The following is a 21,432-nucleotide window of genomic DNA, read 5'->3' on the forward strand; positions in this document are numbered from 1 at the left end:
TATGAATATGTAGAGCTGGTGTCCCCATGTGGATCCAACTAGTGTTTCTACGGTACAAAATTAAATGTTCCCTGATAAAAACATTCAAAACAATAAAGTCCATCGATAATATCCAGAAAACACAAACACAGAAGCTTTCACAATATTTTGGATTGAGTTAGCCAAAACACAACCGGATATTTCTGGTTTTATCCAGTCATTTCTGGTAAAGGTGGTGTGGAATTCGTATGCAATGGACCGAGAAAATCAGAGCAAAAATGGTTTTGGAGAAATGCAATGTCTTTTCGTTAGGCAAGTGCATAAAATGTCATCTACACAAACAGAAATATCATGTTTGTTTGCAGCAGTTCCTCTGGTTTTCTCTCTAGAAAATACGAATGTGTAGAGCTGGTGTCTCCATGTGGAACCAATTACTGTATCCAAGCTCAAAATAAAATGTTCCCCGATAAAAGACTTTCAAAACCATAAAGTCTGTTGATAATATCCCGAAAAAACCAACCCAGAGTCTGTAGCAATATCTGGGATTGAGTTAGCCAAAACAAAACCGGATATTTCCGGTTTTATCCACTCATATCCGGACAAAGAGGTGTGGAATTCGTATGCAATGGACCGAGAAAATCACAGTAAAAATGGTTTTGGAGAAAAGCAAAGTCTTTTCGTTAGGCAAGTGCATAAAATGTCATCGATACTAAAAGAAATATCATTTTTTTGGCCACAGTCCCTCTAACTTTCTCTTTAGAAAATATGAATATGTAGAGCTTGTGTCCCCATGTGAATCCAATTAGTGTTTCTATGGTACAAAATTAAATGTTCCCTGATAAAAACATTGAAAACAATAAAGTCCATCGATAATATCCAGAAAAAACCAACCCAGAGGCTGTAGCAATATCTGGGATTGAGTTAGCCAAAACACAACCGGATATTTCCGGTTTTATCCACTCATATCCGGACAAAGAGGTGTGGAATTCGTATGCAATGGACCGAGAAAATCACAGTAAAAATGCTTTTGGAGAAAAGCAAAGTCTTTTCGTTAGGCAAGTGCATAAAATGTCATCTACACAAACAGAAATATCATGTTTGTTTGCAGCAGTTCCTCTGGCTTTCTCCCTAGAAAATACGAATGTGTAGAGCTGGTGTCTCCATGTGGAACCAATTAGTGTTTCCAAGCACAAAATTAAATGTTCCCTGATAAAAAACATTCAAAACAATAAAATCCATTGATAGTGTCCGGAAAACACAAACACAGAGGCTGTAGCAATATCTGGGATTGAGTTAGCCAGAACATACCCAGATATTTCCAGTTTCATCCAGTCATATCCGGAAAACTGGTGTGGAATTCATATGGAATGGACCGAGAAAATCACAGATAAAATGGTTTTGGAGAAAAGCAAAGTCTTTTCGTTAGGCAAGTGCATAAAATGTCATCGATACTAAAAGAAATATCATTTTTTTGGCCACAGTTCCTCTAGCTTTCTCCTTAGAAAATATGAATATGTAGAGCTGGTGTCCCCATGTGGATCCAACTAGTGTTTCTACGGTACAAAATTAAATGTTCCCTGATAAAAACATTCAAAACAATAAAGTCCATCGATAATATCCAGAAAACACAAACACAGAAGCTTTCACAATATTTTGGATTGAGTTAGCCAAAACACAACCGGATGTTTCTGGTTTTATCCAGTCATTTCTGGTAAAGGTGGTGTGGAATTCGTATGCAATGGACCGAGAAAATCAGAGCAAAAATGGTTTTGGAGAAAAGCAATGTCTTTTCGTTAGGCAAGTGCATAAAATGTCATCTACACAAACAGAAATATCATGTTTGTTTGCAGCAGTTCCTCTGGTTTTCTCTCTAGAAAATATGAATGTGTAGAGCTGGTGTCTCCATGTGGAACCAATTACTGTATCCAAGCTCAAAATAAAATGTTCCCCGATAAAAGACTTTCAAAACCATAAAGTCTGTTGATAATATCCCGAAAAAACCAACCCAGAGTCTGTAGCAATATCTGGGATTGAGTTAGCCAAAACAAAACCGGATATTTCCGGTTTAATCCACTCATATCCGGACAAAGAGGTGTGGAATTCGTATGCAATGGACCGAGAAAATCACAGTAAAAATGGTTTTGGAGAAAAGCAAAGTCTTTTCGTTAGGCAAGTGCATAAAATGTCATCTACACAAACAGAAATAGCATGTTTGTTTGCAGCAGTTCCTCTGGCTTTCTCCCTAGAAAATACGAATGTGTAGAGCTGGTGTCTCCATGTGGAACCAATTAGTGATTCCAAGCACAAAATTAAATGTTCCCCGATAAAAAACATTCAAAACAATAAAGTCCGTTGATAGTGTCCGGAAAACACCAACACAGAGGCTGTAGCAATATCTGGGATTGAGTTAGCCAGAACAAACCCAGATATTTCCAGTTTCATCCTGTCATATCCGGAAAACTGCTGTGGAATTCATATGCAATGGACCGAGAAAATCACAGATAAAATGGTTTTGGAGAAAAGCAAAGTCTTTTCGTTAGGCAAGTGCATAAAATGTCATCGATACTAAAAGAAATATCATTTTTTTGGCCACAGTCCCTCTAACTTTCTCCTTAGAAAATATGAATATGTAGAGCTGGTGTCCCCATGTGGATCCAATTAGTGTTTCTATGGTACAAAATTAAATGTTCCCTGATAAAAACATTGAAAACAATAAAGTCCATCGATAATATCCAGAAAAAACCAACCCAGAGTCTGTAGCAATATCTGGGATTGAGTTAGCCAAAACACAACCGGATATTTCCGGTTTTATCCATTCATATCGGACAAAGAATTGTGGAATTCATATGCAATGGACCGAGAAAATCACAGTAAAAATGGTTTTGGAGAAAAGCAAAGTCTTTTCGTTAGGCAAGAGCATAAAATGTCATCTATACAAACAGAAATATCATGTTTGTTTGCCGCAGTTCCTCTAGATTTCTCCCTAGAAAATACGAATGTGTAGAGCTGGTGTCTCCATGTGGAACCAATTACTGTATCCAAGCTCAAAATAAAATGTTCCCCGATAAAAGACTTTCAAAACCATAAAGTCTGTTGATAATATCCCGAAAAAACCAACCCAGAGTCTGTAGCAATATCTGGGATTGAGTTAGCCAAAACAAAACCGGATATTTCCGGTTTTATCCACTCATATCTGGAAAAAGAGGTGTGGAATTCGTATGCAATGGACCGAGAAAATCACAGTAAAAATGCTTTTGGAGAAAAGCAAAGTCTTTTCGTTAGGCAAGTGCATAAAATGTCATCTATACAAACAGAAATATCATGTTTGTTTGCAGCAGTTCCTCTGGCTTTCTCCCTAGAAAATACGAATGTGTAGCGCTGGTGTCTCCATGTGGAACCAATTAGTGTTTCCAAGCACAAAATTAAATGTTCCCTGATAAAAAACATTCAAAACAATAAAGTCCATTGATAGTGTCCGGAAAACACAAACACAGAGACTGTAGCAATATCTGGGATTGAGTTAGCCAGAACATACCCAGATATTTCCAGTTTCATCCAGTCATATCCGGAAAACTGGTGTGGAATTCATATGGAATGGACCGAGAAAATCACAGATAAAATGGTTTTGGAGAAAAGCAAAGTCTTTTCGTTAGGCAAGTGCATAAAATGTCATCGATACTAAAAGAAATATCATTTTTTTGGCCACAGTTCCTCTAGCTTTCTCCTTAGAAAATATGAATATGTAGAGCTGGTGTCCCCATGTGGATCCAACTAGTGTTTCTACGGTACAAAATTAAATGTTCCCTGATAAAAACATTCAAAACAATAAAGTCCATCGATAATATCCAGAAAACACAAACACAGAAGCTTTCACAATATTTTGGATTGAGTTAGCCAAAACACAACCGGATGTTTCTGGTTTTATCCAGTCATTTCTGGAAAAGGTGGTGTGGAATTCGTATGCAATGGACCGAGAAAATCAGAGCAAAAATGGTTTGGCGAAAATAAAGTCTTTTCGTTAGCCAAGTGCATAAAATGTCATCTACACAAACAGAAATATCATGTATGTTTCCAGCTGTTCCACTGGCTTTCTCCCTAGAAAATACGAATGTGTAGAGCTGGTGTCTCCATGTGGAACCAATTACTGTATCCAAGCTCAAAATAAAATGTTCCCCGATAAAAGACTTTCAAAACCATAAAGTCTGTTGATAATATCCCGAAAAAACCAACCCAGAGTCTGTAGCAATATCTGGGATTGAGTTAGCCAAAACAAAACCGGATATTTCCGGTTTTATCCACTCATATCTGGACAAAGAGGTGTGGAATTCGTATGTAATGGACCGAGAAAATCACAGATAAAATGGTTTTGGAGAAAAGCAAAGTCTTTTCGTTAGGCAAGTGCATAAAATGTCATCGATACTAAAAGAAATATCATTTTTTTGGCCACAGTTCCTCTAGCTTTCTCCTTAGAAAATATGAATATGTAGAGCTGGTGTCCCCATGTGGATCCAATTAGTGTTTCTACGGTACAAAATTAAATGTTCCCTGATAAAAACATTCAAAACAATAAAGTCCATCGATAATATCCAGAAAACACAAACACAGAAGCTTTCACAATATTTTGGATTGAGTTAGCCAAAACAAAACCGGATATTTCCGGTTTTATCCAGTCATATCCAGACAAAGAGGTGTGGAATTCGTATGCAATGGACCGAGAATTTCACAGTAAAAATGGTTTTGGAGAAAAGCAAAGTCTTTTCGTTAGGCAAGTGCATAAAATGTCATCGATACTAAAAGAAATATCATTTTTTTGGCCACAGTTCCTCTAGCTTTCTCCTTAGAAAATATGAATATGTAGAGCTGGTGTCCCCATGTGGATCCAATTAGTGTTTCTACGGTACAAAATTAAATGTTCCCTGATAAAAACATTCAAAACAATAAAGTCCATCGATAATATCCAGAAAACACAAACACAGAAGCTTTCACAATATTTTGGATTGAGTTAGCCAAAACAAAACCGGATATTTCCGGTTTTATCCACTCATATCCAGACAAAGAGGTGTGGAATTCGTATGCAATGGACCGAGAATTTCACAGTAAAAATGGTTTTGGAGAAAAGCAAAGTCTTTTCGTTAGGCAAGTGCATAAAATATCATCTACACAAACAGAAATATCATGTATGTTTGCAGCAGTTCCACAGGCTTTCTGCCTAGAAAATACGAATGTGTAGAGCTGGTGTCCCCATGTGGAACCAATTACTGTATCCAAGCTCAAAATAAAATGTTCCCCGATAAAAGACTTTCAAAACCATAAAGTCTGTTGATAATATCCCGAAAAAACCAACCCAGAGTCTGTAGCAATATTTTGGATTGAGTTAGCCAAAACAAAACCGGATATTTCCGGTTTTATCCACTCATATCCGGACAAAGAGGTGTGGAATTCGTATGCAATGGACCGAGAAAATCACAGTAAAAATGGTTTTGGAGAAAAGCAAAGTCTTTTCGTTAGGCAAGTGCATAAAATGTCATCTATACAAACAGAAATATCATGTTTGTTTGCCGCAGTTCCTTTAGCTTTCTCCCTAGAAAATACGAATGTGTAGAGCTGGTGTCTCCATGTGGAACCAATTCGTGTTTCCAAGCACAAAATTAAATGTTCCCTGATAAAAAACATTCAAAACAATAAAGTCCATTTATAGTGTCCGGAAAACACAAACACAGACGCTGTAGCAATATCTGGGATTGAGTTAGCCAGAACATACACAGATATTTCCAGTTTCATCCAGTCATATCCGGAAAACTGGTGTGGAATTCATATGGAATGGACCGAGAAAATCACAGATAAAATGGTTTTGGAGAAAAGCAAAGTCTTTTCGTTAGGCAAGTGCATAAAATGTCATCGATACTAAAAGAAATATCATTTTTTTGGCCACAGTTCCTCTAGCTTTCTCCTTAGAAAATATGAATATGTAGAGCTGGTGTCCCCATGTGGATCCAATTAGTGTTTCTACGGTACAAAATTAAATGTTCCCTGATAAAAACATTCAAAACAATAAAGTCCATCGATAATATGCAGAAAACACAAACACAGAAGCTTTCACAATATTTTGGATTGAGTTAGCCAAAACACAACCGGATATTTCTGGTTTTATCCAGTCATTTCTGGAAAAGGTGGTGTGGAATTCGTATGCAATGGACCGAGAAAATCAGAGCAAAAATGGTTTGGCGAAAAGCAAAGTCTTTTCATTAGGAAAGTGCATAAAATGTCATCTACACAAACAGAAATATCAGGTATGTTTGCAGCAGTTCCACTGGCTTTCTGCCTAGAAAATACGAATGTGTAGAGCTGGTGTCTCCATGTGGAACCAATTACTGTATCCAAGCTCAAAATAAAATGTTCCCCGATAAAAGACTTTCAAAACCATAAAGTCTGTTGATAATATCCCGAAAAAACCAACCCAGAGTCTGTAGCAATATCTGGGATTGAGTTAGCCAAAACACAACCGGATATTTCCGGTTTTATCCACTCATATCCGGACAAAGAGGTGTGGAATTCGTATGCAATGGACCGAGAAAATCACAGTAAAAATGCTTTTGGAGAAAAGCAAAGTCTTTTCGTTAGGCAAGTGCATAAAATGTCATCTACACAAACAGAAATATCATGTTTGTTTGCAGCAGTTCCTCTGGCTTTCTCCCTAGAAAATACGAATGTGTAGAGCTGGTGTCTCCATGTGGAACCAATTAGTGTTTCCAAGCACAAAATTAAATGTTCCCTGATAAAAAAACATTCAAAACAATAAAGTCCATTGATAGTGTCCGGAAAACACAAACACAGACGCTGTAGCAATATCTGGGATTGAGTTAGCCAGAACATACCCAGATATTTCCAGTTTCATCCAGTCATATCCGGAAAACTGGTGTGGAATTCATATGGAATGGACCGAGAAAATCACAGATAAAATGGTTTTGGAGAAAAGCAAAGTCTTTTCGTTAGGCAAGTGCATAAAATGTCATCGATACTAAAAGAAATATCATTTTTTTGGCCACAGTTCCTCTAGCTTTCTCCTTAGAAAATATGAATATGTAGAGCTGGTGTCCCCATGTGGATCCAATTAGTGTTTCTACGGTACAAAATTAAATGTTCCCTGATAAAAACATTCAAAACAATAAAGTCCATCGATAATATGCAGAAAACACAAACACAGAAGCTTTCACAATATTTTGGATTGAGTTAGCCAAAACACAACCGGATATTTCTGGTTTTATCCGGTCATTTCTGGAAAAGGTGGTGTGGAATTCGTATGCAATGGACCGAGAAAATCAGAGCAAAAATGGTTTGGCGAAAAGCAAAGTCTTTTCGTTAGGAAAGTGCATAAAATGTCATCTACACAAACAGAAATATCAGGTATGTTTGCAGCAGTTCCACTGGCTTTCTGCCTAGAAAATACGAATGTGTAGAGCTGGTGTCTCCATGTGGAACCAATTACTGTATCCAAGCTCAAAATAAAATGTTCCCCGATAAAAGACTTTCAAAACCATAAAGTCTGTTGATAATATCCCGAAAAAACCAACCCAGAGTCTGTAGCAATATCTGGGATTGAGTTAGCCAAAACAAAACCGGATATTTCCGGTTTTATCCACTCATATCCGGACAAAGAGGTGTGGAATTCGTATGCAATGGACCGAGAAAATCACAGTAAAAATGGTTTTGGAGAAAAGCAAAGTCTTTTCGTTAGGCAAGTGCATAAAATGTCATCTACACAAACAGAAATATCATGTTTGTTTGCAGCAGTTCCTCTGGCTTTCTCCCTAGAAAATATGAATGTGTAGAGCTGGTGTCTCCATGTGGAACCAATTAGTGTTTCCAAGCACAAAATTAAATGTTCCCTGATAAAAAATATTCAAAACAATAAAGTCCATTGATAGTGTCTGGAAAACACAAACACAGAGGCTGTAGCAATATCTGGGATTGAGTTAGCCAGAACATACCCAGATATTTCCAATTTCATCCAGTCATATCCAGAAAACTGGTGTGGAATTCATATGGAATGGACCGAGAAAATCACAGATAAAATGGTTTTGGAGAAAAGCAAAGTCTTTTCGTTAGGCAAGTGCATAAAATGTCATCGATACTAAAAGAAATATCATTTTTTTGGCCACAGTTCCTCTAGCTTTCTCCTTAGAAAATATGAACATGTAGAGCTGGTGTCCCCATGTGGATCCAATTAGTGTTTCTACGGTAAAAAATTAAATGTTCCCTGATAAAAACATTCAAAACAATAAAGTCCATCGATAATATCCCGAATAAACCAACCCAGAGTCTGTAGCAATATCTGGGATTGAGTTAGCCAAAACAAAACCGGATATTTCCGGTTTTATCCACTCATATCCAGACAAAGAGGTGTGGAATTCGTATGCAATGGACCGAGAAAATCACAGTAAAAATGGTTTTGGAGAAAAGCAAAGTCTTTTCGTTAGGCAAGTGCATAAAATATCATCTACACAAACAGAAATATCATGTATGTTTGCAGCAGTTCCACAGGCTTTCTGCCTAGAAAATACGAATGTGTAGAGCTGGTGTCCCCATGTGGAACCAATTACTGTATCCAAGCTCAAAATAAAATGTTCCCCGATAAAAGACTTTCAAAACCATAAAGTCTGTTGATAATATCCCGAAAAAACCAACCCAGAGTCTGTAGCAATATCTGGGATTGAGTTAGCCAAAACAAAACCGGATATTTCCGGTTTTATCCACTCATATCCGGACAAAGAGGCGTGGAATTCGTATGCAATGGACCGAGAAAATCACAGTAAAAATGGTTTTGGAGAAAAGCAAAGTCTTTTCGTTAGGCAAGTGCATAAAATGTCATCGATACTAAAAGAAATATCATTTTTTTGGCCACAGTTCCTCTAGCTTTCTCCTTAGAAAATATGAACATGTAGAGCTGGTGTCCCCATGTGGATCCAATTAGTGTTTCTACGGTAAAAAATTAAATGTTCCCTGATAAAAACATTCAAAACAATAAAGTCCATCGATAATATCCCGAATAAACCAACCCAGAGTCTGTAGCAATATCTGGGATTGAGTTAGCCAAAACAAAACCGGATATTTCCGGTTTTATCCACTCATATCCAGACAAAGAGGTGTGGAATTCATATGCAATGGACCGAGAAAATCACAGTAAAAATGGTTTTGGAGAAAAGCAAAGTCTTTTCGTTAGGCAAGTGCATAAAATGTCATCTATACAAACAGAAATATCATGTTTGTTTGCCGCAGTTCCTTTAGCTTTCTCCCTAGAAAATACGAATGTGTAGACCTGGTGTCTCCATGTGGAACCAATTCGTGTTTCCAAGCACAAAATTAAATGTTCCCTGATAAAAAACATTCAAAACAATAAAGTCCATTTATAGTGTCCGGAAAACACAAACACAGAGGCTGTAGCAATATCTGGGATTGAGTTAGCCAGAACAAACCCAGATATTTCCAGTTTCATCCTCTCATATCCGGAAAACTGGTGCGGAATTCATATGCAATGGACCGAGAAAATCACAGATAAAATGGTTTTGGAGAAAAGCAAAGTCTTTTCGTTAGGCAAGTGCATAAAATGTCATCGATACTAAAAGAAATATCATTTTCTGGCCACAGTTCCTCTAGCTTTCTCCTTAGAAAATATGAATATTAGAGCTGATGTGTCCATGTGGATCCAATTATTGTTTCTACGGTACAAAATTAAATATTCCGTGATAAAAACATTGAAAACAATAAAGTCTATTGATAATATCCCGAAAAAACCAACCCAGAGTCTTTAGCAATATCTGGGATTGTTTAGCCAAAACAAAACCGGATATTTCCGGTTTTATCCACTCATATCCGGACAAAGAGGTGTGGAATTCGTGTGCAATGGACCGAGAAAATCACAGATAAAATGGTTTTGGAGAAAAGCAAAGTCTTTTCGTTAGGCAAGTGCATAAAATGTCATCGATACTAAAAGAAATATCATTTTTTTGGCCACAGTTCCTCTAGCTTTCTCCTTAGAAAATATGAATATGTGGAGCTGGTGTCCCCATGTGGATCCAATTAGTGTTTCTACGGTACAAAATTAAATGTTCCCTGATAAAAACATTCAAAACAATAAAGTCCATCGATAATATCCAGAAAACACAAACACAGAAGCTTTCACAATATTTTGGATTGAGTTAGCCAAAACACAACCGGATATTTCTGGGTTTATCCAGTCATTTCTGGAAAAGGTGGTGTGGAATTCGTATGCAATGGACCGAGAAAATCAGAGCAAATTGGTTTGGCGAAAAGCAAAGTCTTTTCGTTAGGCAAGTGCATAAAATGTCATCTACACAAACAGAAATATCATGTTTGTTTGCAGCAGTTCCTCTAGCTTTCTCCCTAGAAAATACGAATGCGTAGAGCTGGTGTCTCCATGTGGAACCAATTACTGTATCCAAGCTCAAAATAAAATGTTCCCCGATAAAAGACTTTCAAAACCATAAAGTCTGTTGATAATATCTAGAAAGAACCAACCCAGAGGCTGTAGCAATATCTGGGATTGAGTTAGCCAAAACAAAACCGGATATTTCTGGTTTTATCCACTCATATCCGGACAAAGAGGTGTGGAATTCGTATGCAATGGACCGAGAAAATCACAGTAGAAACGGTTTTGGAGAAAAGCAAAGTCTTTTTGTTAGGCAAGTGCATAAAATGTCATCTACACAAATAGAAATATCATGTTTGTTTGCAGGAGTTCCTCTGGCTTTCTCCCTAGAAAATACGAATGTGTAGAGCTGGTGTCTCCATGTGGAACCAATTAGTGTTTCTACGGTACAAAATTAAATGTTCCCTGATAAAAGATTTTCAAAACAATAAAGTCCATTGATAGTGTCCGGAAATCACAAACACAGATGCTGTAGCAATATCTGGGATTGAGTTAGCCAGAACAAACCCAGATATTTCCAGTTTCATCCTGTCATATCCGGAAAACTGGTGTGGAATTCGTATGGAATGGACCGAGAAAATCACAGATAAAATGGTTTTGGAGAAAAGCAAAGTCTTTTCGTTAGGCAAGTGCATAAAATGTCATCGATACTAAAAGAAATATCATTTTTTTGGCCACAGTTCCTCTAGCTTTCTCCTTAGAAAATATGAACATGTAGAGCTGGTGTCCCCATGATGAACCAATTAGTGTTTCCAAGCACAAAATTAAATGTTCCCTGATAAAAAACATTCAAAACAATAAAGTCCGTTGATAGTGTCCGGAAAACACAAACAAAGAGGCTGTAGCAATATCTGGGATTGAGTTAGCCAGAACAAACCCAGATATTTCCAGTTTCATCCTGTCATATCTGGAAAACTGGTGTGGAATTCCTATGGAATGGACCGAGAAAATCACAGATAAAATGGTTTTGGAGAAAAGCAAAGTCTTTTCGTTAGGCAAGTGCATAAAATGTCATCTACACAAACAGAAATATCCTGTTTGTTTGCAGCAGTTCCTCTGGCTTTCTCCCTAGAAAATACGAATGCGTAGAGCTGGTGTCTCCATGTGGAACCAATTACTGTATCCAAGCTCAAAATAAAATGTTCCGCGATAAAAGACTTTCAAAACAATAAAGTCTGTTGATAATATCCCGAGAAAACCAACCAAGAGTCTGTAGCAATACCTGGGATTGAGTTAGCCAAAACAAAACCGGATATTTCCGGTTTTATCCACTCATATCCTGACAAAGAGGTCTGGAATTCGTAGGCAATGGACCGAGGAAATCACAGATAAAATCGTTTTGGAGAAAAACAAAGTCTTTTCGTTAGGCAAGTGCATAAAATGTCATCTATACAAACAGAAATATCATGTTTGTCTTCCTCATTTCCTCTAGCTTTCTCCCTATAAAATACGAGTGTATAGAGCTGGTGTCCCCATGATGAACCAATTAGTGTTTCAATGGTACAAAATTAAATGTTCCCTGATAAAAACATTCAAAAGAATAAAGTCCATCGATAATATCCAGAAAACACAAACACAGAAGCTTTCACAATATTTTGGATTGAGTTAGCCAAAACACAACTGGATATTTCTGGTTTTATCCAGTCATTTCTGGAAAAGGTGGTGTGGAATTCATATGGAATGGACCGAGAAAATCACAGATAAAATGGTTTAGGAGTAAAGCAAAGTCTTTTCATTAGGCAAGGGCATAAAATGTCATCGATACTTAAAGAAATATAATTTTTTTGGCCACAGTTCCTCTAGCTTTCTCCTTAGAAAATATGAATATGTGGAGCTGGTGTCCCCATGTGGATCCAATTAGTGTTTCTACGGTACAAAATTAATGTTCCCTGATAAAAACATTCAAAACAATAAAGTCCATCGATAATATCCAGAAAACACAAACACAGAAGCTTTCACAATATTTTGGATTGAGTTAGCCAAAACACAACCGGATATTTCCGGTTTTATCCAGTCATTTCTGGAAAAGGTGGTGTGGAATTCGTATGCAATGGACCGAGAAAATCAGAGCAAAAATGGTTTGGCGAAAAGCAAAGTCTTTTCGTTAGGCAAGTGCATAAAATGTCATCTACACAAACAGAAATATCAGGTTTGTTTGCAGCAGTTCCTCTGGCTTTCTCCCTAGAAAATACGAATGTGTAGAGCTGGTGTCTCCATGTGGAACCAGTTACAGTTTCCAAGCTCATTATAAAATGTTCCCCAATAAAAGACTTTCAAAACAATAAAGTCTGTTGATAATATCCCGTAAAAACCAACCCAGAGTCTGTAGCAATATCTGGGATTGAGTTAGCCAAAACAAAACCGGATATTTCCGGTTTTATCCACTCATATCCGGACAAAGAGGTGTGGAATTCGTATGCAATGGACCGAGAAAATCAGAGCAAAAATGGCTTGGAGAAAAGCAAAGTCTTTTCATTAGGAAAGTGCATAAAATGTCATCTACACAAACAGAAATATCATGTTTGTTTGCAGCAGTTCCTCTAGCTTTCTCCCTAGAAAATACGAATGCGTAGAGCTGGTGTCTCCATGTGGAACCAATTACTGTATCCAAGCTCAAAATAAAATGTTCCCCGATAAAAGACTTTCAAAACCATAAAGTCTGTTGATAATATCTAGAAAGAACCAACCCAGAGGCTGTAGCAATATCTGGGATTGAGTTAGCCAAAACAAAACCGGATATTTCTGGTTTTATCCACTCATATCCGGACAAAGAGGTGTGGAATTCGTATGCAATGGACCGAGAAAATCACAGTAAAAACGGTTTTGGAGAAAAGCAATGTCTTTTCGTTAGGCAAGTGCATAAAATATCATCGATACTAAAAGAAATATCACTTTTGGCCATAGTTCCTCTAGCTTTCTCCTCAGAAAATATGAACATGTAGAGCCGGTGTCCCCATGATGAACCAATTAGTGTTTCCAAGCACAAAATTAAATGTTCCCTGATAAAAAACATTCAAAACAATAAAGTCCGTTGATAGTGTCCGGAAAACACAAACACAGAGGCTGTAGCAATATCTGGGATTGAGTTAGCCAGAACAAACCCAGATATTTCCAGTTTCATCCTGTCATATCGGGAAAACTGGTATGGAATTCGTATGCAATGTACCGAGAAAATCACAGATAAAATGGTTTTGGAGAAAAACAAAGTCTTTTCGTTAGGCAAGTGCATAAAATGTCATCTATACAAACAGAAATATCATCTTTGTCTTCCTCATTTCCTCTAGCTTTCTCCCTATAAAATACGAATGTATAGAGCTGGTGTCCCCATGATGAACCAATTAGTGTTTCAATGGTACAAAATTAAATGTTCCCTGATAAAAACATTCAAAACAATAAAGTCCATCGATAATATCCAGAAAACACAAACACAGAAGCTTTCACAATATTTTGGATTGAGTTAGCCAAAACACAACCGGATATTTCTGGTTTTATCCAGTCATTTCTGGAAAAGGTGGTGTGGAATTCGTATGCAATGGACCGAGAAAATCAGAGCAAAAATGGTTTGGCGAAAAGCAAAGTCTTTTCGTTAGGCAAGTGCATAAAATGGCATCTACACAAACAGAAATATCATGTATGTTTTCAGCATTTCCACTGGCTTTCTGCCTAGAAAATACGAATGTGTAGAGCTGGTGTCTCCATGTGGAACCAATTACTGTATCCAAGCTCAAAATAAAATGTTCCCCGATAAAAGACTTTCAAAACCATAAAGTCTGTTGATAATATCCCGAACAAACCAACCCAGAGTCTGTAGCAATATCTGGGATTGAGTTAGCCAAAACAAAACCGGATATTTCCGGTTTTATCCACTCATATCCAGACAAAGAGGTGTGGAATTCGTATGGAATGGACCGAGAAAATCACAGTAAAAATGGTTTTGGAGAAAAGCAAGTGCATAAAATGTCATCTATACAAACAGAAATATCATGTTTGCTTGCCGCAGTTCCTCTAGCTTTCTCCCTAGAAAATACGAATGCGTAGAGCTGGTGTCTCCATGTGGAACCAATTACTGTTTCCAAGCTCAAAATAAAATGTTCCCCGATAAAAGACTTTCAAAACCCTAAAGTCTGTTGATAATATCTAGAAAGAACCAACCCAGAGGCTGTAGCAATATCTGGGATTGAGTTAGCCAAAACAAAACCGGATATTTCTGGTTTTATCCACTCATATCCGGACAAAGAGGTGTGGAATTCGTATGCAATGGACCGAGAAAATCACAGTAAAAACGGTTTTGGAGAAAAGCAATGTCTTTTCGTTAGGCAAGTGCATAAAATATCATCGATACTAAAAGAAATATCACTTTTGGCCACAGTTCCTCTAGCTTTCTCCTCAGAAAATATGAACATGTAGAGCCGGTGTCCCCATGATGAACCAATTAGTGTTTCCAAGCACAAAATTAAATGTTCCCTGATAAAAAACATTCAAAACAATAAAGTCCGTTGATAGTGTCCGGAAAACACAAACACAGAGGCTGTAGCAATATCTGGGATTGAGTTAGCCAGAACAAACCCAGATATTTCCAGTTTCATCCTGTCATATCGGGAAAACTGGTATGGAATTCGTATGCAATGTACCGAGAAAATCACAGATAAAATGGTTTTGGAGAAAAGCAAAGTCTTTTCGTTAGGCAAGTGCATAAAATGTCATCTACACAAACAGAAATACCATGTTTGTTTGCAGCAGTTCCTCTGGCTTTCTCCCTAGAAAATACGAATGCGTAGAGCTGGTGTCCCCATGTGGAACCCATTACTGTATCCAAGTTGAAAATACAATGTTCCCCGATAAAAAAACATCGAAAACAATAAAGTCCGTTGATAATATCCAGAAAGAACAAACCCAGAGGCTGTAGCAATATCTGGGATTGAGTTAGCCAAAACAAACCAGATATTCCAGTTTTATCCACTCATATCCGGACAAAGAGGTGTGGAATTCATATGCAATGGACCGAGAAAATCACAGATAAAATGGTTTTGGAGAAAAACAAAGTCTTTTCGTTAGGCAAGTGCATAAAATGTCATCTATACAAACAGAAATATCATCTTTGTCTTCCTCATTTCCTCTAGCTTTCTCCCTATAAAATACGAATGTATAGAGCTGGTGTCCCCATGATGAACCAATTAGTGTTTCAATGGTACAAAATTAAATGTTCCCTGATAAAAACATTCAAAACAATAAAGTCCATCGATAATATCCAGAAAACACAAACACAGAAGCTTTCACAATATTTTGGATTGAGTTAGCCAAAACACAACCGGATATTTCTGGTTTTATCCAGTCATTTCTGGAAAAGGTGGTGTGGAATTCGTATGCAATGGACCGAGAAAATCAGAGCAAAAATGGTTTGGCGAAAAGCAAAGTCTTTTCGTTAGGCAAGTGCATAAAATGGCATCTACACAAACAGAAATATCATGTATGTTTGCAGCAGTTCCACTGGCTTTCTGCCTAGAAAATACGAATGTGTAGAGCTGGTGTCTCCATGTGGAACCAATTACTGTATCCAAGCTCAAAATAAAATGTTCCCCGATAAAAGACTTTCAAAACCATAAAGTCTGTTGATAATATCCCGAACAAACCAACCCAGAGTCTGTAGCAATATCTGGGATTGAGTTAGCCAAAACAAAACCGGATATTTCCGGTTTTATCCACTCATATCCAGACAAAAAGGTGTGGAATTCGTATGGAATGGACCGAGAAAATCACAGTAAAAATGGTTTTGGAGAAAAGCAAGTGCATAAAATGTCATCTATACAAACAGAAATATCATGTTTGCTTGCCGCAGTTCCTCTAGCTTTCTCCCTAGAAAATACGAATGTGTAGAGCTGGTGTCTCCATGTGGACCCAATTAGTGTTTCCAAGCACAAAATTAAATGTTCCCTGATAAAAAACATTCAAAACAATAAAGTCCATCGATAATATCCAGAAAACACAAACACAGAAGCTTTCAAAATATTTTGGATTGAGTTAGCCAAAACACAACCGGATATTTCTGGTTTTATCCAGTCATTTCTGGAAAAGGTGGTGTGGAATTCGTATGCAATGGACCGAGAAAATCAGAGCAAAAATGGTTTGGGGAAAAGCAAAGTCTTTTCGTTAGGCAAGTGCATAAAATGTCATCTACACAAACAGAAATATCATGTATGTTTGCAGTGTAGGACCCTAAAAATTGGTTTCCTATAGAGAGAGACCCCCAGAAGCACGAATTCCACTCCAGTGGATGCAAAGAGCATGAGGAAAGTTTATTTCATTTGCAAATGTGTCGTCTCTCAGTAACACTACAAAGCAGTGCAGAGAGAACGACCCCGACCTTTAATTGCCCACAGTATTTAAGATTTAAAAGCACAACATTAGCATATCTCCACATCATTACAAAAGATCACAAGATAAACCACAGCATGACAAATAAATCACAAGGTACTTGAGTAAGCACAAATATGGGGTCATCATGACATAGATTGGGTACATTTCCGATCAACTTCTGTTTTTGTGGTTTTTAAAACTTAAAACAATTATCACATGCCACACGTTCAGCTAAAGTTCAATTATCTCATAACAGCATTTTGTAAGCCAAAGCATTTTGCACAGAAGCAAAACAGTATGCAGTTAGCTCTAGCAACTCCATTTTAACCCCTTCCTGCCTTATTTTCTCATTCCCCCCTTTTCTTTTTGTCAAATTTTAATCTTAAAATTTAAGGGATAGCTGTATTTTAAAATCCTTCTTCTATGTCCTCCGGTTTTAAACTTTGGTACTGTTGGGTTAGGATCAAGGCGTGGGTGACAGACAGTCTATCTTTAACAAACTGAAGAAGCCTATTTATTATGCAGGGTCCAATGGTTAAAATTAAGAGTAATATTACTAAGGGCCCTGCGATAGAGGAGATTAAAGTTGTGAGCCAAGGGGATGAATTAAACCAGCCCTGGAACCATGACTGTCCTGTCTTAAAATAGCTCTCCCGCTGTTTTAATCTTTCCCTTAATTTTGCCATGTTATCTCTGACCACTCCAGTGTGATCCACATAGAAACAACACTCTTCCTTTAAGGCTGCACAAAGTCCCCCCTCCTTTAGAAATACCAAATCCAGCCCCCTTCTATTTTGTAATACTACCTCAGAAAGTGAAGTTAAGGATTTTTCCAAGGCACTAACAGATTCTTCTAAGGCTCGTAGGTCTGAATGCATAGCTTGCTGTAGCAGGTGAAATTGATTTGTCTTTTGTAGAGCAGTAACTCCGGTACCTATGCCTGCCCCAATACCCCCAACTGTGAGTCCTCCTAATATAAGAGCTAGCGTTATGGATACGGGTTCCCTACGGAACCGGAGATTTCCCTCATAGTGTTGGTAGACTTCTTCAGAGCTATGCAACGTGACCCGAGGCCATATTTCAACCATGACGCACCATTCATGAGTTTGATTATGAGCTTGTCCTGCCAAGCAGGGGGTCAGGCCAGTATTACATGCCCAATATAACCCATCTGGCCCTGTTAAATAATAGGCGCCTGGTTTGAGGGTCATGGTTTTGTTACAGAGGCCCTGGTATCGAGGGGGAACGGAGCCTACACAAAGCCCCCGTCCTGTTACTTCTGTAAGAGTCAGCCGGTGGGATGGCAAACTAGAGCACCGGGGAGGGACAGTAGTGTGGTTGGTCCAATTTCCAATGACGGCCACTCCCTCATAATAAGGGGGAGGTGAGGCAAGACACATCCAGCAATCCTGGGTTCTATTGGGGTCAGAACTATTTAGTGCATGGTAGGCCCCATCTATTAGGCTGAGGAGCCTACTCTCTGCCCCGGGTAAAGGGGTAGACGCAGAACCGGGCAGAGGAGGCGTGGTTACCACAGGCTTACTTGAAAAGGCGGGTGTCAAGGGAGTCAGACTGGACCGATTGTCGGCAGGCGTCTGAGTGGGCCGATTCCTAACAAGCACTTGCCCACGGGATTTTTCCTTTTTAAAAGGTACAGCGGGTGGCCTTTTTTGTTTTGTTAATAGTTTGTTTGGCCCAATTGATACGGATGCGACAGTAACCGTCCGGCTCAAGGCGAATAGAGCAAAGGGATCTTTAGCCGGTCTATGCAAGTAGATGCCCCATGATTTGGGCCCCACCCATTTGTCCTGTTTTCCCTTATCTGTGAAGCGAAGGATCTGGAGGTGGCACCTACCCAACGTTCCATCCAAACAAGTACTACAGTCCCTTCCCCCACATTCGCTAAACGTTATACCTGGAGCCGCCCTGATAGTAATCATGTCCCATGAAGAGGAGGGGTTCCAGTATGCGCTTCCAGTGGTTTCACATCCCCATGCTCCACAGTACCCCACCTCGGGGCCCCCGCAACCTGGGAGAGGTTTTCCATTCTTTCCCCCGGGACAAACATAGGTCCCTCCTTTCCCCACACATACACCCTCAGCATCAAAAAGTTGACAGAGGTCAAAATACATATCTGGAAAGAAATTACTAAGAACATCAAAAGCAGTGGAGCTGTTGACAGTTGCTCCGGTTCTTAAATTGATAATTTGCCAAGTAATTTGATGAGGGATATGGGGGCTTGATCTTACTGCTACCACGCTAAAAGAGAGTACCAAGAGTAGAAGGAGCTTATCTTGGGGGGGTCTTGAGTGCGTTGTCGCCTCCATTCCGGTGTCGGCTTGTTGGCAGGACTGCCGGTCCCTTGACTCTGTTCAGCTGCTGCCCTCCTAACGTGAACCCAGGCGGCAATCCCGTCCACTTTTATTGCTGTTGGCGTGGTCAGTACCTCAGTGCGGCTCAGGAGTCTCGGTCAGATGCTTACGAGTGTAGACGATGTTCCAGCCCTGGAGCGAGTGTGGGAGCACAGGGCACTTGGACTGGTATACGGCAGCCAGCTGCTTTTCTATGTGCTCGTAAGTCAGCTACAAGACACGGAAGCAAGTCAGCAGGGTAGGGAAAGTTACAAAAGGGTGGCAGTATAAAAATGTAGTGTTATATAAAAATTGTGTAGCAGCAATTTGACCCAGTCTCCAGTGCCAGTCTCCACCATTAATCATACGTTTTACCTAACTATATCCCCAGTACTTTGGCTACCGCTACCACCATCTGACTTACCCCATAAACACAATGCAACTTTCTATTTCCACCACCTGTGCCACCATCTGACTTACCCTGGAGACGAAAGCCGGCCCGGTGTCTGACCCCAGTACCTTTGGTAGTCCAAATCAGGGAAACATTGGCGCAATTTTTCTTCTTGGTCGATAAAGCCTCTGTCCATTTTGAGTTCCCCGTGGGTGGTGGCGAGAGCGTACCTGCTGTTTTTGTGCATTTCCACCCGCTCCTTTTTCTTAGCTGCACAGAGTGCATGGTCCATAGCGATCAGCCCTGCCTGCCGAGCAGAGTCCTCGGGGGGTTGAAGGTGGAAACCCAGACGTGTCCCAATGAGGGAGGGGCCGAGGGGCCGCTGTCGCCCAGTCTCACCACTCCGCTGCTGTCATCTTTTCTCTTGTCGTCTTGCAGGGGCCGTTTCGGTCAGTTCAGTCTCGCGTGGCAGTCGTACACCACTAGATTCTCGTTGTTAGTCGGATCTTCCCGTTGTTAGCCAGACCTTAGGCAAGCTTGTTCTTTTGGGCACTTTTCTGTGCTTTTGTCAGTCTCCGGGGTCCCTGCCTATCCTGATTCTCCCTTACTCTGCTTCCTGTTAACTGTGGTGGCCAGGATCCTAGTTAGTTCCTCTTTCTTAGCCCATTTTAAACTTCCTTTTTTTAACTAAATAACTTTAACCCCTTCAGCTAAACTCCTCAGGAGAGTCTGGCAGTAGAGACTGAGTCTCCTACAGAGTTCCATTTAAGTGTAGCAAAATTAATGTTAGTAAAACAGGCCCTGCAAGTCCTGTCAGGGCTTGTGATCCTAGTTATATGGAGGAGGAGGACGGCCAGCTAGAACGGGCCGGGGGTCCTTCCTCCTCTATTTCATCGGATTCTTCCTCCTCCATTTCTCTTCTGGTTTCCAAAAAGGGCACCGCGGGCCTTTTTGGGAAGCAGGGGATATATGGTGCCCTTCTAAGGAGGCGGGGGGAATAAGGTGGTGGAATATCAAAAAGGTCTTCCTGTTCGCCTGGAGGAGCTAAGGGTTTTTCAGGTTTGAGGGTGTCCAATTCCTGCAATGGGTAGAGGGTTGAAGTAGGGTATTTGCCCTGGTCTGCAAGTTCCGATACTAGGGGTGTTGCGGGTAAAATCGGAGGGGGTTTGGGGCTCGACGCCACCCCCAGGGCAACTGCTGACAACTCAGAACTGGGTTTCATCCTCAGGACGGTGGTGGGTATAGCAGGATCGAGCTCTGCCACCGCCCTGTTGGAAAGGAGGAAAGGTTTTACCCAGTCTGGGGGGTTTTTCGCCAGGTCCTCCCACACAAAGATGTAGGGCACTTGATTTGGGCGCCCTTCTTTACCTCCCCTGCAGACCTGGCTCTTCACCTGTAAAATAATTCGAGAGTCAAAAGTCCCATCCCATGGCCACCCAATGTTTAAGGCTGGCCACTCGGACGTACAAAAACTTGTCCAGTTCTTCTTCTGCACTCTTATAGACAAGATTTGGGCCCGCTCCCGGACCTCTCTCCAATGACCTAGAGTAAGACTCAAAGGTGTAGTTAATTCCTGCCCCATGTTGGAGGGGAAAGGCAAATAAGGAGAGTATATTAGAACACAGAAACAATCACAAGACTCACAAATCACAAGACTCACAAAGACACTGCGCGCAAAACCAAGATAAAACTGAAACCAAAAACTTCCGACAGCAGTGGCTGCTGCCACCAGCCCTTCTCCCGGGGAAGAAAACCTTCCCTAACCAGAACTTCCGATGGGAGCGAAGCGACTGCCACCCGCCAGGCTCCCCCAGAATACCGCCACTGGAGCGTCCTCCAGGGCCTGAGCCAGGGGTATTGACACGTCTGTCTTGCCTACTACTGGCTCTTTTCAGATACAGGTCCCGTAC

At 39.9% G+C, this 21,432-nt stretch overlaps 1 protein-coding gene across 1 annotated transcript; it reads right to left on the reverse strand.

Moving 5' to 3' along the window:
* Window positions 1–17,050: 17,050 nt before the first annotated feature.
* Window positions 17,051–19,107, reverse strand: LOC133754543 (MLV-related proviral Env polyprotein-like). The gene has a single exon (XM_062184987.1). It carries the CDS (start codon window positions 19,105–19,107, stop codon window positions 17,188–17,190), a length of 1,920 nt encoding a protein of 639 aa, XP_062040971.1. The 3' UTR covers window positions 17,051–17,187.
* Window positions 19,108–21,432: the final 2,325 nt, after the last annotated feature.

The sequence above is a fragment of the Lepus europaeus genome, unplaced genomic scaffold, assembly GCF_033115175.1.
Source record: "Lepus europaeus isolate LE1 unplaced genomic scaffold, mLepTim1.pri SCAFFOLD_159, whole genome shotgun sequence".
Lineage (NCBI taxonomy): Eukaryota > Metazoa > Chordata > Mammalia > Lagomorpha > Leporidae > Lepus > Lepus europaeus.